Raw genomic sequence first — 15,842 nt, 5'->3', positions numbered from 1 at the left:
TAGCTACTAATAAGCTAAAACCATAGAAATCATAATCACAGATCTCTTGAATTTAATCGGAAATCCAAAATCTTGGTTTTTAGGTCAGTATGTGGGAAACGCCTGCTGAAAACACAAATGCTATTGGAGAGTAGGAAGAAGAACATATTTAATAACCTATGTAAATTTCTGTGTTTATAGGTATAAATGGGTGTGAAGATGCAAATAAATGTTTAAAAGGTTAACAAAACCCAACATTTTTGATAGGGGAAACTTTTGCTAAAGGTTTTAAGGGAATGGAATAGGCCAAATAAAATATTTAAGAAGCATGCATAGGATAAATTGTTTCAAATTACTCACACTGATCAATAAATTAAATATTATTGAAATAAATTAAAAATAAATTAAATAAATTAAATATAAGTCTGAAGCCAACTGTGCTTTGTTTACAACCTAACCCACTCAGTAGTTGGCCACTCTGATCTTTAATCCTGTACTGTTCGGTCTGGAAGGAGAGATATTTATGTCTCCAAGAAGCCTTTCCACTGGTATAACTGGTGACAGAATGTTGGGCAGAATGTTACTAAGCTTTCATACACTAGTTGGCCCCTATTCACTCAGACATACATATAAAGCATAACTGCATAAAAAATGACTTTGTAGATAAATAGATATAACAAATATGGTAGGAAGACACAAAATACAGATCATACCACAATATCCACCCAAGTCCCAGAATTGATGGCTTCATCCACTGAGGCTTCCACTTGATCCATAATCTCCTGTCCAACACAAGATGTTTTCAGAAACAAGAGCTGCAAGGACTTGTACCTTTTCTTTATATAGTTCACAGGGTCTGGGATGCCAAGTCTGGACAATGCATCAAATTCTACAAAATGACAGAAAGTCTTTGATTTTAAGTCTTAAGATTTTAAGGCTACCACTTTATCTGGCACTCCCTTCTCCCCACCTCCAATGCTACTTTCTCCCACTTGCAGGACAGTAATGTATACTGTATATAAATTGGCACTATTCAATGCTCTTTAATTTTTAACTTGATTGTTTTAAAGCTGGTTTTATATTGTACTTTCTGTTGTTCTTAACCACCCTGAGTCCCATGAACTCAGGGAAGGGTAGTATAGAAACTATAAATAAATAATTTTTAAAAAACTGAGGAAGGGTGACAAACCTGTCTTTTTGCATAACTGATCATTTTACAGCGTTTTGTTTCTTCCTCATAATGAAGTGTGATGGAACTCAGACTAAAGGCCACTGCTTGAGAATTGAGACAGCTAGTACTTCCCCAGCTCCACTCACACACAAATATACTCACTTCACAAGACGGAATCTGAAATGCTCCATCCCTGCTTTACTCTATGTTCCCAGGGGATGAATAAAGTAGCAAGAAGGTACATGAAACCTATGCCCCACTCCACCCTTTGCTTTCCCCATCTGCCATTAAGGACTTTGACATGGGCAGATTAACTGCAGGCAAGGCTGCTTTTCCAAACTTGGCCTGCCCAGTGTTATTACTACCAGGCCCTGAGAAAAAAAGGAAATGAAGATCTCTTCCCTGTAAGTAAAAAACTGTATTTGGGGTGGGCAGGCAGTGTAACAACAATGTACTGCACTACCTTTTCTCCTGTTGAATCTGACTGCAAGAAATTCTGGGGGTGGGAGGAGAGGAGTGTCAGAAACATGTATTTGACTTCCCCACAACCCTTGGGCTGTCTTGAGAACTATCCTAAAACTTAACTTCACTTGACAAATAACTTTTAGATACAGATTTATGTTTACATGGAAGCCATTACCTAAGTAGCCATTTTGCTTGAAAAAAGAATCCACCCAATTGCTCTGAGTTCTGGCGTAGATGTCAGGGACAAACACAGCCTTGTCTTGCCTTCCACCAACAACTGTGCCTTTCAGACGTCCAGCATTAACAAGTTCCTCCAAGACAGCTGATGAAGAAAATGAAATAGCCACATCATTAAACATATCTGCACACAAATGAGGGTGCCTGTCTTTTCATGAGTCACAAGAATTAGGAAATCAGGCTTTGTGGATCCACATCTTCACAGCATCATCCCCTCCCTGTGAATATTCATAAGACCAATGTTTTTCTTCCGTGACACTGTGGCTGTAATTTCTTTGTTACCTATTTCCACAACTTTTCATATATCAGAATTCTGCTAGTGTTGCTGACCTTTTAAAACTATTTGATGTATGTTGTGTGCCACTTGAAGAGCCAGGTAAGCTGAAAGCACAGGATATAGATGTATAAAAAATTAATAAATGATCACTGACATTTCCTGGATGATACTTTGACATAGTTTCCCCTAAAGCCATTTTGAGTTTGAAAGACAATATTCAATGCCTTTGGGCTGAGCTATTTAGTCACAGCAGAGCAACAGACATTTCAAAGGCCAAATCCAGCACTGCTGCATTCAAGGCAGGAGCTGCTGTGTTGGCATTATGGCCGCATACTGCTTTGTCTGTCCAGATAAGCAAAATTAATCAGATGAATGGCATTGTTGCAGGTTCAGTTTAAAGCAGAAAATGACATACATGGATCAAAATTGATAAACAATGTGTGCTGAAGATGATATGGAGTAATGTCTGAAGGTGGAGACTGATGGCAGAAGAATGAAGGTGGAAACTGAGGGCAGAAAAAAAACACAGGTAAATGACATTGAGAAATGTTAGTCTAGTGCAGGAACCACTTTTCTGTGACTTTTTGCGACATGGTAAAGTTTTGAAGCGCAGAACAACCACATGGGCAGGGCTTGTCAAGAAACTTTCCCCCCCAGCTAATTACTGGTCAGTAGCTAAGCAGGATAGAGGGTAACAAACAGGTGGGAAGGTTCCAGACAATTCCAAGCATCAACATGGAAGCCTGACCAGAAATCGCAATTACGTATGAATTTCCTAATTTTCTCCCTAGTGGGGACCTAAAGACACCTATTAACATCATTCTTCATTGTTACAAGGATCCTGTGAGTTAGTTTAAGCTGTCAGTGAGTGAGTGGCTCAAGGTCACCCAGAAAGCTTTCATGGCAGAGTGGGATTTCAACATGGATCTCTGAGATCCTCATCAGACACGCAAGCTACTACACTGCACTTGGTCTGGCTCCCGTAGTGCTGCAGCAACATATGAAGTAACCAGCAGACAGGAAAACATGTATGTTCAAGATGTAGACAACTAGAAATAGGTTGTGTTCCCAGAAGATATGCAAAATATGATGCAGGGAAAGAAAAAAAGAATTAGATAAGGGAGCAGAAGGAATTAAGTTGGAATGCTCTGAAGGAATCATGAGATGCAATGGTTCAAGAGACATACACTAAGGACTTCAGAAAGGTTTTGTTAATGAGATAGGGCTTCTTAAGGGTTACCACTATAAGGCATTATCTTTCTTAAATGAAAGGTAAATAGTGATATAAAGTACACATTTCACTTACTGGCATATAATGCTATGAACATTACAGAGAGTCTGGCTCCACTAACACCAAGCAAAGCCTATAAATAAGAAGCCAAAGCAGTTAATGTGACTGAGTTATGTGAATTCTGTACCCCTGCATGTGCTTGGCTGATAAAACTGTTTGTTGCCAAGGTCAAATAATTGAACAGATGACAAGACTAGTATTGTGCTTCTTGTTTCATCTTTCTCTGGTAGCTGTTTCATCATCAAGAATTTTCATTGCCAGTGTCAGGAAAGCTCTAAAGTTGGAATGGTATAGGAAAATGATTGCTTGTTGAGATCTGTACATGTTCTGTCAAAACTGTTTACATGAAACCTGTTTAAGTTAGACATGTAACAGACATATAAACCAGGCAACATGCATTTCACTGGATCAGTTTAAGCAGTGTTCTTTTTTAAAAGATAAGGTATGCAACCACCCTGATATACAACATCAGGCTGGAAAGGCATCACCTGTTTGGGGAGATTAATGGTCTATTTATAGACTAATGACATTAGACTATTACTTATCAGCAACTCATGTAGTATGCCTCTTATACAGAGAGACTACTGAAATTGATATTACCATGAAAGACTCTGAACAAAACTCACTGTAAAGCAAATGCTCCTGGAAGCCATGCCGAGTTATTAGGTTAATTACTGCTGTAGGTCTAAAGAAAGAAGAAAGATATATCACAAGCCAGGAAACGTTTAAATGAAAATTCAAGATCTTATGTTTATTTCAAGTCAAACACCATAACACTAAACGGTTATTTCTAAATGCAGCTTTCTAAGCTTCAATACCTACAGTGCTGTGAAATTTGGAACGATTTACATCATGTTTGTAAGCATTTAGGAGTGTGACTTTGGTGCTTTGCATATTTGGCTTATTTTATTCACAGTCCAGAATTTGAATATGTTTGGGTGCAGACGGCATGAAGTCATTCTGCTCTATTAATGCATAACTGCATATACTTTCTGATACTTAACAAATATGTTGTCAAAAGACACTACTGGCAGGCTGTAATAGGGTCTTGTGGAACTTATATGACATTTTTTGGGAGTAGCAAAAGGCTGTGAAGAATGAATGAGTTCTGCTTTCTCCACTATTGTCAGTGAAGACATTTTCTGTAGTGTCAAAGAAGATACTAGCTATTTGACATTTATTTTCATACATATGAAATTTGTTATGGTCGGACCAACTGTATTCATGGGAATATTACTTTCCTGTTGTAGTCTCCAAGATTTGACTTGGGCTGTCTTGTCCTACAAAGTCCATGATGTAGGCTAATGCCATTAGCAAGCAATTCTTGACATGCAAGCTCAGTTTACTCATAACAGGGGAGAACATAGTATGGATGGAAGACTGGAACGGAGTGGAAACGGTGGGTGAGAGAAAGTCCTCTCACCTTTCTAATATTCCCTGCATTCCAAGACCTGACAGTTTTGCAGACCTAGCCTCATTATGCATACAGAATAGGATGGCAGCAGGTAAAGAAAATTTCTGTGGCTGACTTTATGGATAATACCATGGGCAATGCACTTTCTGTGTGAGATGCTGTCTGGGCTGCATGAGCTGGATGGCAGTACACATAAACTGAGAGGTGCTAAAACAATTCCAATGTAAATTAGGCAGGAACGAAGTCTTTAAAAGTATGCATGCCCTCACTGCTTTGTAGCTTCTAGCTCTTTCTCACTCTGTCCCAGTAGCTGGGCTGTACTTGGATCGCTAGATGGAAGGTAAGAAAAAAAACACACAAACATAATAAATCTGCTTCCTATGAGCTGCCTGATGCATACCCACTCCCTGTCATTGTGACACACATTGTACTATTAGAAGGCTTTGAAGCATTACAATTGTTGATCTGACAGCCCACAATCCAAAAAATTGAAGTGTGAAACTACTAGTCTATATGATTACGGCAGAGTGCACTGTAGAAAAACAAGCATGAGAATGATGCAGTCATCATTGCTAGATATTAAAAATAGAATCTAATTCAAATGTAGCCTTTTAATAGAGAGTCTTAACATAGCAGATTACTGCAGCTATGTATGCAACCTGCACATCTTCCCAAGAAGATTTTTAACACAGTTACAAATGTACATGTTTAAGAATCAATTCTTCATTCCCCCTCCATGTACAGGGAAAACAGTATAACTCCCACAAGCAGAAACGCATGATCAGATTTACCTTGTGATGGCACTGAAGAGTCCACGAATGCGGGCCCGATGCCGAGTTACAAATGCTTCTGTAAAAATCACCCCTCGGTTGTCCTGATCTATTTGCCCATGGATAATTTTACCCAGACGTGCAGAGAATGTCTGAGAACAGAATCACAGAATTTGATTGGACAAATGATTTAACACTGCATTGAGTTTTGAGTGCATGCCACAGGTGTTTAATAAAAAGATTTAACCTCGACAGAGTCAGGTATTACACAACCACAACCACAACCACAAAAGCATCCCCATCACTGCCTGCCATATAAGAGAAATCTTTCTGATCAATCTGGGGTGGAATGGGCATTTAGGGGGATCTTTGGAAGATCCAGTGTTCTCTCTAGTTATCACAAAGCTTGATATTCTGAAGCCTGGCAAACATGCTCTGGAAAGTTTAGTTCAGACATCACAGTAACAATCTGTATTCATCCAAGAGCAACTGATGGGAGTACCCATCTTCTACAATATTCTGAGCTACATTTTGTGGCTCTGTCACAAGACTGGTGGGAGCCTGAGCCTGTTAGATTCCCTGAACATGAAAGATTCCCTGAACAGCTTTTGCTCTGCCTTGCCCCATACAGAGGGAAGGGCAAAAATGATTTCATGGATGAAGTCTGTATTATTCCAAGGCACATGGAACAATCCATCTAATATTACTTTTCCACTCTAGAGCTGCCTCCTCTCTCTGGCATCCTGCAGCTGATGCACAGAAACAGGCACACATACACATAAACAGTATCTAGTAGAAAGCCCCTGATCGACTTTCTCCTGTCCAGGACCACTGTGAGATAAATTCAAACAGTTGCAAGCACATAAGCAGGGGTACTTCATTGTATTATTTCCTTGAAGCATTCCACAATGTACATGGGTACCAGTAACTAGCAAGCCCAAAGCTGCAGAGAGTACTATGTGCGATTCACTATTAGACATATACCTTTCCCCCTCTCTGAATTTCTAGTTTTTGTTTTTTTAAAAAAACTGTCTAGCCCTTTTCCTTACAAAGAGAGAAAGGAAAATGTGCAAGCAGACTTTTCTCTCAACTGCCTTGGCAGGAATGGGAGAGATGAATCTCAAGGTAACTCTGGAGACAGCTTGCTCCATACCAACAAATTCAGTCTCACTGGTCCTATTCCATAGCAGTGGCCCCCTTTTTTTCTTTACTCTCTTTTTTAACAACATCAGTTAAAAGTGAGAAACAAAGGCAGAAAATGCAGTTTTTATAAATGGGGGAGAGCTGTGGCCTCTATTTGCAGCAATGAATTTCTCTCAGAAGCATCTGGGGCCATAGGTGCAGGGTGCAAGAGTAAAGAATGAGCCTTCCTTCTCATGCACTTTTTTTTTGTTATTGAAAGCCACTGTGGCACAAACTGCTTGAGAGAAAGAATATGCACCCCTAAGCATAGAACGCCCTTTACTCATCAATAACCATTTTCATTATGATTCAATATTAGCATTCAGGCTTCTTACTCTTTTTATCAAGAACAATGTTCTGATGCAGTAAACAAGATCCAGGACATCATTCTTGGAGGAAAACAACTAATAATCAAAATACAGCAAAATAATTTTTGTGTGGCTAATTGGTGACACAATTTGAGGTCCATTTAGAGTATTCAGAACAACAAGGCATTCTGCACATACCAGTATGGGTCTAGTCTAGTGAATACCAAATCTTTCAATAATATTATAAAGTGATACTGGCAATAATATGTAAGAGTGCCATATAAATAAAACATACTGCCACTTATTTTCCTCATATATTCATTTAGGAAAGTGCATTTTTATTTATCTTTAGCTACAGATTTCCCCCCCATGCAATCTACAGATCAACAAACTTTTTCCAAGACTATTTTTAAACAGTATGGGTCAAGGCAATGACTTGCTCTCCTGGCACCTGAGCACAAAGACTATTGTTCTTTTTGAAGAACCAAGCAGATCAGATAGCATTCATTTACTGAACTAAGCAGATCAGATAGCATTAGTTTACGTTTGAAGGACATTGCTTCATGTCTATATTATTAAGTACAGAGGCTGCCGGAAAATGGAACCAAGATACAACACTGAGATTTGATACTCCAGTAACTGTGTTTTGTAGAAACAAGCAAATTAAAATAATGCATATTGGATCACATAAAATTCAAGCATCATAATTTTACTACAGCACACTGTCATCCAGAAAATAAACCTATTATCCCAGAAATAAGGACCATAAAATAGTTATGGGGATAAAATATCATCTACTTGGGACATTTTTGCATTATGACAGTATACAGTTACCTGCTTCAAGAGGTCTCCTGGAAGGTCATATGTTTTACACAAATCAGATATTTTCACTTGGCCTGTTTCCTGTAATTTGTCATTGGTTTCTTCTGCCACTTGATCTAGGTAATGCCTAACACATGAATACAAGTATAAAATGTTGATACACAGTTCTAAATTTGCCTCACATATGTATTCTTAAACCAGTTATTTCAGCATTTTTTCGTCTGATACTATGGAAAAAGTTCACAGATGTAGTTTGCTGGAGTGCTTTCCACCACCTCTTTCTTCCTCCAGCAGCTCCCTGCAAATTCTACAAGTCTTCTAATGAACCCTGGGAAATTCTTGTAAACAAAATGTACTGTAGCATGGGGGTGGGGGATGAAATGAAGGGGGAAAATCATGCAGAACAGCCTACTGCTTCTTTCACTGTTTTGCTGTGGTGTTCATAGATAATAATTGCATCCAATTAACTCTCCTCTCACCATAGTTCGTGTTACAGTGCATTTTGTTTACAACCCCCCCCCCTTCCTCACAGAAGATTTTTTGGGATGTGCAGGAAGCTGGTGGGAGAGAAAGGCAAAGAAAATCTTTATTTCATACATTAAGATGTTATAAATATATCAGACCTTTAGAAAAACATCAGTATAAAACAGGTCTCCAGTTGTACCTTAAAACAAAACAAAAAAAAATTATTCCAGCATAAGGTTTTGCAGAATAAATTTTGTTAGTTTTTAAGGCGCTACTGGAGTCCTGTGGGTGACAATGTGGCAAATGAAGTTCAGTGTTGGTAACGGTAAGGTGATGCACATTGGGACAAAAAAATCCCAGCTTCAAGTACAGTCTAATGGGGTCTGAACTTGGTGAGACTGAGAAGGAAAAAGATCTTGGGGTTATAGTGGATAGCTCAGTGGAAGTTTCAACCGAGTGTGCTGTAGCAGGGAAATGGCAAATTCTATGTTAGGGATTCTTAAAAAAGAGACTGAGAATAAAATGGCCAGTATTATAATGCCCTTGTATACATCTATGGTACTGCCTCATTTGAAATATTGTGTGCAGTTCTGATCACTGTATCACAAAAAAGAACATTGATGAACTGGAAAAACTACAGAGGAGGGGTTGGAGTACCTTCCCTATGATGAAAGGCTGAAGAGTCTGGGACTTTTCAGTTTAGAAAAGAGACAATTAAGGGGGGTCATGATAGCAGTTTATAAAGAACTTCTGCCTCTCTCCAAATACTAGAACTTGAGAGCATCCAATGAAGCTGATGGGCAGTAGGTTCAGGACAGACAAATATACAAAAAGTGGTTAAAATGTAGAATTTGCTGCCTGAGGATGTAGTGACGGCCACAGGACTATCTATCTAAAAGGGGATTAGATAGATTCATGGCAGATAAGTCTATCAATGTCTACCAGCAATGGTGACTGAGGAGAACCTCCACATTCAGAGGTACTACACCTCTGAATCCCAGAGCCAGGAAGCAACACATCAGGGGAAGGCCTTGGCCTCTATGCCCTGTTGTTGGTCGTCCAAAGGAACTGGCCAGTAACTGTGTGAGACAGGATGCTGGACTAGATTGGCCTTCAGTCTGATCCAGCAGGGCTTGTGTTGTTTTTATTTTGCTTCTACATAGATAGCTACCTATCTGGAATCTTTACATGAATGGTAAACTGAAGTCACAGAATTCAGTTCCTTGTATTCTTTCACCTGCACCTGAAAGGCTTTGAGCTAACATACTATTTTCAACTTCTAGGAGTATTGCACTCAGGTTTGACATCACAAGCAAGTCATGATGATCCATGTCAGCAACAGATTACTATAAAACCATATCAAGTTACTGTTGTCTGTACTATTTCAATCATAGTTCCTAAAACCAAATACAATCTATTCTGCCAAAGATCCCAGATAACAGTGTCCATAGGAGAGTAGATCCAGCCCCTTTGCACAGCAGCTTCCAGCATAAGGAGTCTTCAAGACTTCAGACTCTGCTGGATCCACCCCAAAAGCAAGGCAAGCTTCACCAAGAAGTTCCTGAATTCCAGCTTTTGTGTCTAGAGCAACTAGTTCAGATGATGGAATGCTTCCAGATCCTTTTACACATTTCATGTCATTTTGCTTCAGACATCAGATATAATATAGGACACCTCTCCTATCTTCTGTGTGCATTTCGCTTCCGACAGTTTCCTGTCTGAGGTGCATTCAGTCATGCCACACATCTGCACACATCTGTCTTTTTCTTTTATTTGGATTCATTCACTCACAAAGAATGACAAGAAATAGGGCAAGAGAAGCCTTTCTCTCTTTCACAGAATCAAAGAGTTGGAAGATACCTCCAGCGTCATCTAGTCCAACCCCCTGCACAATGCAGGAAACTCACAAATACCACCCCCTAAATTCACAGGATCTTCATTGCTGTCAGATGGCCATCTAGCCTCTGTTTTAAAAACTTCCAAGGAAGGAGAGTCCACCACCTCCTGAGGAAGCCTGTTTCACTGAGGAATTGCTCTAAAAGTCAGGAAGTTCTTCCTAATGTTGAGCCGGAAACTCTCTTGATTTAATTTCAACCCATTGGTTCTGGTTCTACCTTCTGGGGCCACGGAAAACAATTCCACACCATCCTCTATATGACAGCCCTTCAAGTACTTGAAGATGGTAATCTTATCACCTCTCAGCCGCCTCCTCTCCAGGCTAAACATGCCCAGCTCCTTCAACCTTTCTTCATAGGACTTGGTCTCCAGACCCCTCACCATCTTCATCGCCCTCCTCTGGACCCGTTCCAGTTTGTCTATATCCTCCTTAAATGTGATGCCCGAAACTGAACACAATACTCCAGGTAAGGTCTTACGGAAAGTTAGAGAACTGCAATAATACTTTAGAACAGCAATTCTCACTTTTATGGCAGTTCAAACTGCTTCATAAAAGCTCAAGAATGATTCCTCAATCATAATTCATAACTATTGGCCTTCATTTGACATTCATTGCACCTAAAAGCATGATATGAATTTCCACTATATTTAATTACCCTTGAAAGAACTCACTCATCTATAAGCTGTCCCAACACTAGTTGAATGGTTCGATCTGATTTGACAATGTCATTAGCTCGGCTTTCAATATGCAGCAGATCTACATTTATTACCTGGAGGGGAGGAAAAAAAACAGGTTCGTGCCTAGAAGTCAAATTAGATTGCCATTAAAACAATCTATTTTCAGGTTCATAATGATTATACACCAGCAACTTTTCAATTTCAATACACCAGCAATATCTGTATTGGAACAGAGATTGTGGTACCGGGAAATAAAACAGCTATTAACTCAAACATACAATGTACATTTTCAGTAAAAAAAAACTAATTATGAAAAGCTTCAATTACTTGAAGTTTAGAAAAAGAAGGAAAAAATTAATGGAAATGAAACATTAATTAATTTTGTGAATGCCCCAGTGATCAGGCATTTCTATTTATATGTTCTCTGTTATTTAATAAGAAACTTCTAAAGAAAATCCTGCTTCCTTTATAGGTTAAATCAGGTATCAAACAAATATCACAAATAAAAACATTTGTTTGTATAACCAAGTAAGAGACCATCATAACAGTATGTAAAGAACTGCTACCTACAGTTACTAAAAATAAACTAGAGCTTAGTGATTAGCTGTGTATACACTATTTTATGACTATATATTTATTTGTTCATCAAGCTGCAGTAAATTTATGGTGACTCAAGAAAAGAGACGTTTAGAAGTGGTTTGCCTGCCTTAACACAGTGACCTTGCATTTCCTTAGTGGTCCTCAATCCAAATACTAATCAGGGTTAACTCTTCTCTGCTTCCATAATCTGACAAGATCAGGCTAGCCTGGGCTAGTGAGGTCAGGACCATTTAAATATACAATCTACTATAAACTTTACAATGGTTCAATTAAATACAGATTTCAGACTTCTTTTCTAAAAAAAAAAGATAAAAGTTACCTGTTGCAAATCAACAATGTTTACGCGACCTATAAGAAGAAGAATGTATTAAAACAGGTTTTAAGACACTGGTATAAACAGTCATTAACAAAGAAAGTAAAATTTTAAGACTGTTCATTTAATTTTATAATCCAATCAAACATTCAGCCAGATCTTATGTATGTTTACTTGGAAATAACCCTAGTCAGTTCACTTAGACTTACACTCACACGGTATGTGGAGGACTGTAACTTCCCTTCACATGCAGCTTTACCAGCATGGCTACTCCAACTTCATGTACTGTTATTCATATGCTGTTCCAGCTTCACAAAAAAGATAAAGAGGACCCAGCAATTACTTGAAGGCCTGAGATTCTGGCATACCCAGAGAGTTTTACACAGTCACAATGACATTCAAATCTAATTTAGGAGAGGATGCTATTCCACAAAGGCAAAAGCATGGATGCAAGAAAGCATCTCCTCCTCTGAAGCGAATTTAGAAGATGCCTCATAGATGGACTTCAAAAGTACATCAGGCTTATACAGAGCTCTGTATCTATGTCATTAGTTGGAAGTGAGTTCTACAGAAATAAGTCTGCTAGTCTGATGAAGGAACAAGAAAAGTGGAAGGATGAAAGTGAAGCTGTGAAGAGATCATTACCAGAAAGAAAACTAGTTTTATTACTCTTTCTACACATAACAGGACATTAATTATTTCCAGCCAAAGCATTTGCCAGTGAACACATCTTGTTCGGAGTGAAACTGTTGAACAGATCTGGATGCTAACCACATCACAATACACTGACAGAAGTTTATTAAACTCAGAGGAAGTACGACACTATCAAGCACTAAAATCGCATCTTGCAGGTGACTCAGCAAGACAAAGACATGTTTCCTATGACATATATTTTTCCCCAAGAGCAAATGGGATGTCACATCTTCATTCTTTTAATTTCTAAGGGCATCGAGAAACAAAGGGACACTTACCACCACGAACATGAAGTTCATCACGTATCTCTCTACTAATTTGTGCAGGAGTAATATACTCTTTCCCATCAAGAGTATGTACAACATCCAGCTGTTTTTCAGCAATCAACTTGGCAATGATCTCTATGCAATTACGTTCCGATAATCTGCACACATAATAAAACAAGGCAAACATCTTCAGGTACAGCCTCACACCCCTGGAATTTAAACTAGTGATAACATTGCAACTATAAGAATCTAGAGAAGCTTCAGCACAATATTTGTATTGTGTTTATGCAGTGTAACCCTAAATAGTAACAGCCTTCTAACTTCAGTTATCTTAGTGTAAATAAGGTAGCACAATTACTCCCCTCAATCAGCTATATTTGTAGGATAAATAAGAATTCCAGTTAATATATACATGTTATTACTGGTGCATATTAATTAATTCAGATTAATACAAATGGAGAAGTAGGTTGCAATCCTATGTCCTTGGCAACAGCCAAGCTGCCCAATCCACTGTATCACAATTCAGTGATGTGAGCACCATTTCAAGGCACAAATCTGAAACACATAAAGTGTTTACAAACCATGCTTAGTGATTCAAAAACACGGGGGGGGGGTTGCCTGTGTCCTACAAGCCCTTCATACCTAGGATTTTACTCAAACATGCAACTATGCCAATGGCTGTAGTCAACAGAGTAACAGTTATAGTCTGGAAGACTTTGGTTGGAATCCCCACTCTACTCTGAAAACTTGCGAAGTGTCTTTGGACCAGTCACACATTCTCAGCCTAACCTACCTCACAGAGTTGTTGAAAGAATAAAGTGGAGGAGAGGAGAACAACATAAGCACTTTTGGGTCCCCATGGGAAAGAAAGACAGGGTAAATATAAATGAATAAACAAAAAAACTTATTTATTCACAGCACAAACACAGTTTGCTCACTTCTTTTGCATCTTTCCACCTTCCTTCATGTATGGAGCATGACTGAGAGCTTCTGCTGAAATGCAATTTGTTGTTAAATCCAGATGGAGGCACCTGGGAAAATGATACTCTCCTCCTTCCTTCTCTCTGAAACCCTGGGATTACAAATGTTGATTTAATCTTAGTTTAGAACTCCATTGTGTTAGAAGGAAAACTTCAAGTTGCCTGTGTGCCTGCATGTACCCCACATATGAAGGAGTGCAAAAGGAACGTGTGAGCATGGTTAGGAAGCCATGCTTATAACTGTCACAAACAGTGAGAGCCAAGAAAGTGATTTAGTACAAGATTTCTGTGGTGAGCTCTTTCAATTTTGGCTCTGTTTCAAATACATTTAACATAAAAGTGTGAGCTGCTAACATCAATGGATCTCGAATGCATTTCAGTTCCCCAGTGCTCCACTATAATGATTGTCCACAAATCAAAACAGTTGTCGGTCTCAGTAAAACTCTTAAACACAAGGTTTATACTATAACCAGAAGACTGCCATAGAAATTTTAGTCATGTGTGGATATATAATATAGAACAAAGTGTCTGTAGAAAACTATTATGAAAGCCTCAGAAATATTTTTCCAGACATACTTTGTGATGGCATAAACTTAAGCAAGAACATCACTTTAACTATCACTATCTTCTTACAGATCTCAAGCGAGTATACCTGTTTTAATACACACAAATAAGAAACTGGGGACAGAGTTGTCTTCTTTTAGTCTTCTGACAAATGAAGCTATCCAACAGGATAAATGTATATTGTGTAGGCATAACTTTCCAGCTTTTCCTAAATTTCCATGTTAGGAATGGCCTTTTGGCAAGGATTTCACTACCAACAATAATAAAGGATGGCAGCTATGAGCGCTTTGGTGAGACGATTGGTACAGACGACACAAAACCATGTTTTTAGCTGGTTTGTCAAACCAAGTTTCTGTTTGTAGGCACCTAGTCTGTTTCAACATATTCTGCTTTCAATGTTTTTGCTCTGTTTACAAAGTTTCTGCAATAATTACCTGAGGGTATCATAGGGGAACAAGACAGAATTAAGTCAAGTTGTCCCCATTTGTACATCATATGAAAACTGGTTGATAATACTAATTTTAAACGTTGATTTCAGATCCTGGTTTAACAGACCCTAGTTAGTGGACTGCCTACGTTCTGGTTTGAGGAGCCATCTGAAACTATGTGGCTTCTGTGTGTGCGCATACACAGGGAGGCAGAAGATATTAAGTTATGAATTTTCAGGACACGTTCCTGCAAGCAGAAATATCGCTTAAAAATAACCAAAAACCAACCAGTTACTCCTGTGGCTTTAACAGCAGAATGCAAAAACCGAGCTTTTCTTATCATGGAGATAAATCGTTAGGGCAAGTTCCACCTGCTGGGTGCTTGGGTTGTGTGGAAAGCATGACAGATTGCTGACCCCAAGTTAACAGGAAACCTCAGCCTATGTTTTTGGGCGGAATGTTACGGTAGCACCTGCAAGAAACGCTGCTTATACAAGCGCAAGTGGAAATGCTACAGGGGAAAGCGGTTAAGGCACGCCAGCAATAAAACTGACGGAGGAGCGAGCTACCGGGAAGGGGCTCCCGCTTGGCTCCGCCTCCTGGGCTTCCGTGTTATGTCTCCCCCCCCCCCCCTCACCTTTGTGACGCCTGGGCAAATTGGGCGGACTGGAATTGCTGAGACAGTTTCAGAATCTCTTCCCACGTAGCCGCCATAATCGTGGCTCCGGGAAAAGGAGAGACAGCGGGAGACGGAGAGTGAGAAGAGCGTCCAGACAAGGCCTGCTGAAACTCACACGTCAGCTGGAAAGTCTCTTCGACGACGGGTTGCGTGCTGGGACAATCCACCTTCTCGCACTTCACAAACGGCGTCCCCACTGAACAGCGCCATCTGCAGGAGATAGCTTAGTATGTGGTATTAGAAGCAGCGGTCTGGTATGAAGGGGGGGGGGGGAAGCGGGATGCTGGGATTGGCGTCGTTTCAGTGCGAGCTTCGCATCTTCCAGTCTGTTTCGTGAAACATCCCCCTTCTCATCTCCAGTGTA

General features: G+C 39.4%; 1 protein-coding gene across 1 annotated transcript in view; it reads right to left on the bottom strand.

The window, feature by feature from the left end:
• The window catches only part of UFL1 (UFM1 specific ligase 1), a 41,085-nt gene extending 25,477 nt beyond the window's left edge, over window positions 1-15,608 (bottom strand). The window contains exons 1-9 of the mRNA XM_060237361.1: window positions 15,437-15,608; window positions 12,840-12,985; window positions 11,875-11,903; window positions 10,950-11,047; window positions 7,929-8,043; window positions 5,626-5,756; window positions 4,047-4,105; window positions 1,791-1,937; window positions 693-868 (exon numbers count right to left, since the gene is read on the bottom strand). Coding sequence (XP_060093344.1) covers window positions 693-868; window positions 1,791-1,937; window positions 4,047-4,105; window positions 5,626-5,756; window positions 7,929-8,043; window positions 10,950-11,047; window positions 11,875-11,903; window positions 12,840-12,985; window positions 15,437-15,513 — 978 coding nt within the window. The 5' untranslated portion in view covers window positions 15,514-15,608. The remainder of the gene's footprint in view (window positions 1-692; window positions 869-1,790; window positions 1,938-4,046; window positions 4,106-5,625; window positions 5,757-7,928; window positions 8,044-10,949; window positions 11,048-11,874; window positions 11,904-12,839; window positions 12,986-15,436) is intronic.
• Between the last annotated feature and the right edge of the window lie 234 nt (window positions 15,609-15,842).

The sequence above is a fragment of the Heteronotia binoei genome, chromosome 1 (assembly GCF_032191835.1).
Source record: "Heteronotia binoei isolate CCM8104 ecotype False Entrance Well chromosome 1, APGP_CSIRO_Hbin_v1, whole genome shotgun sequence".
Taxonomy (NCBI): Eukaryota; Metazoa; Chordata; class Lepidosauria; order Squamata; family Gekkonidae; genus Heteronotia; species Heteronotia binoei.
This window is presented reverse-complemented; position numbering and strand designations above follow the sequence as displayed.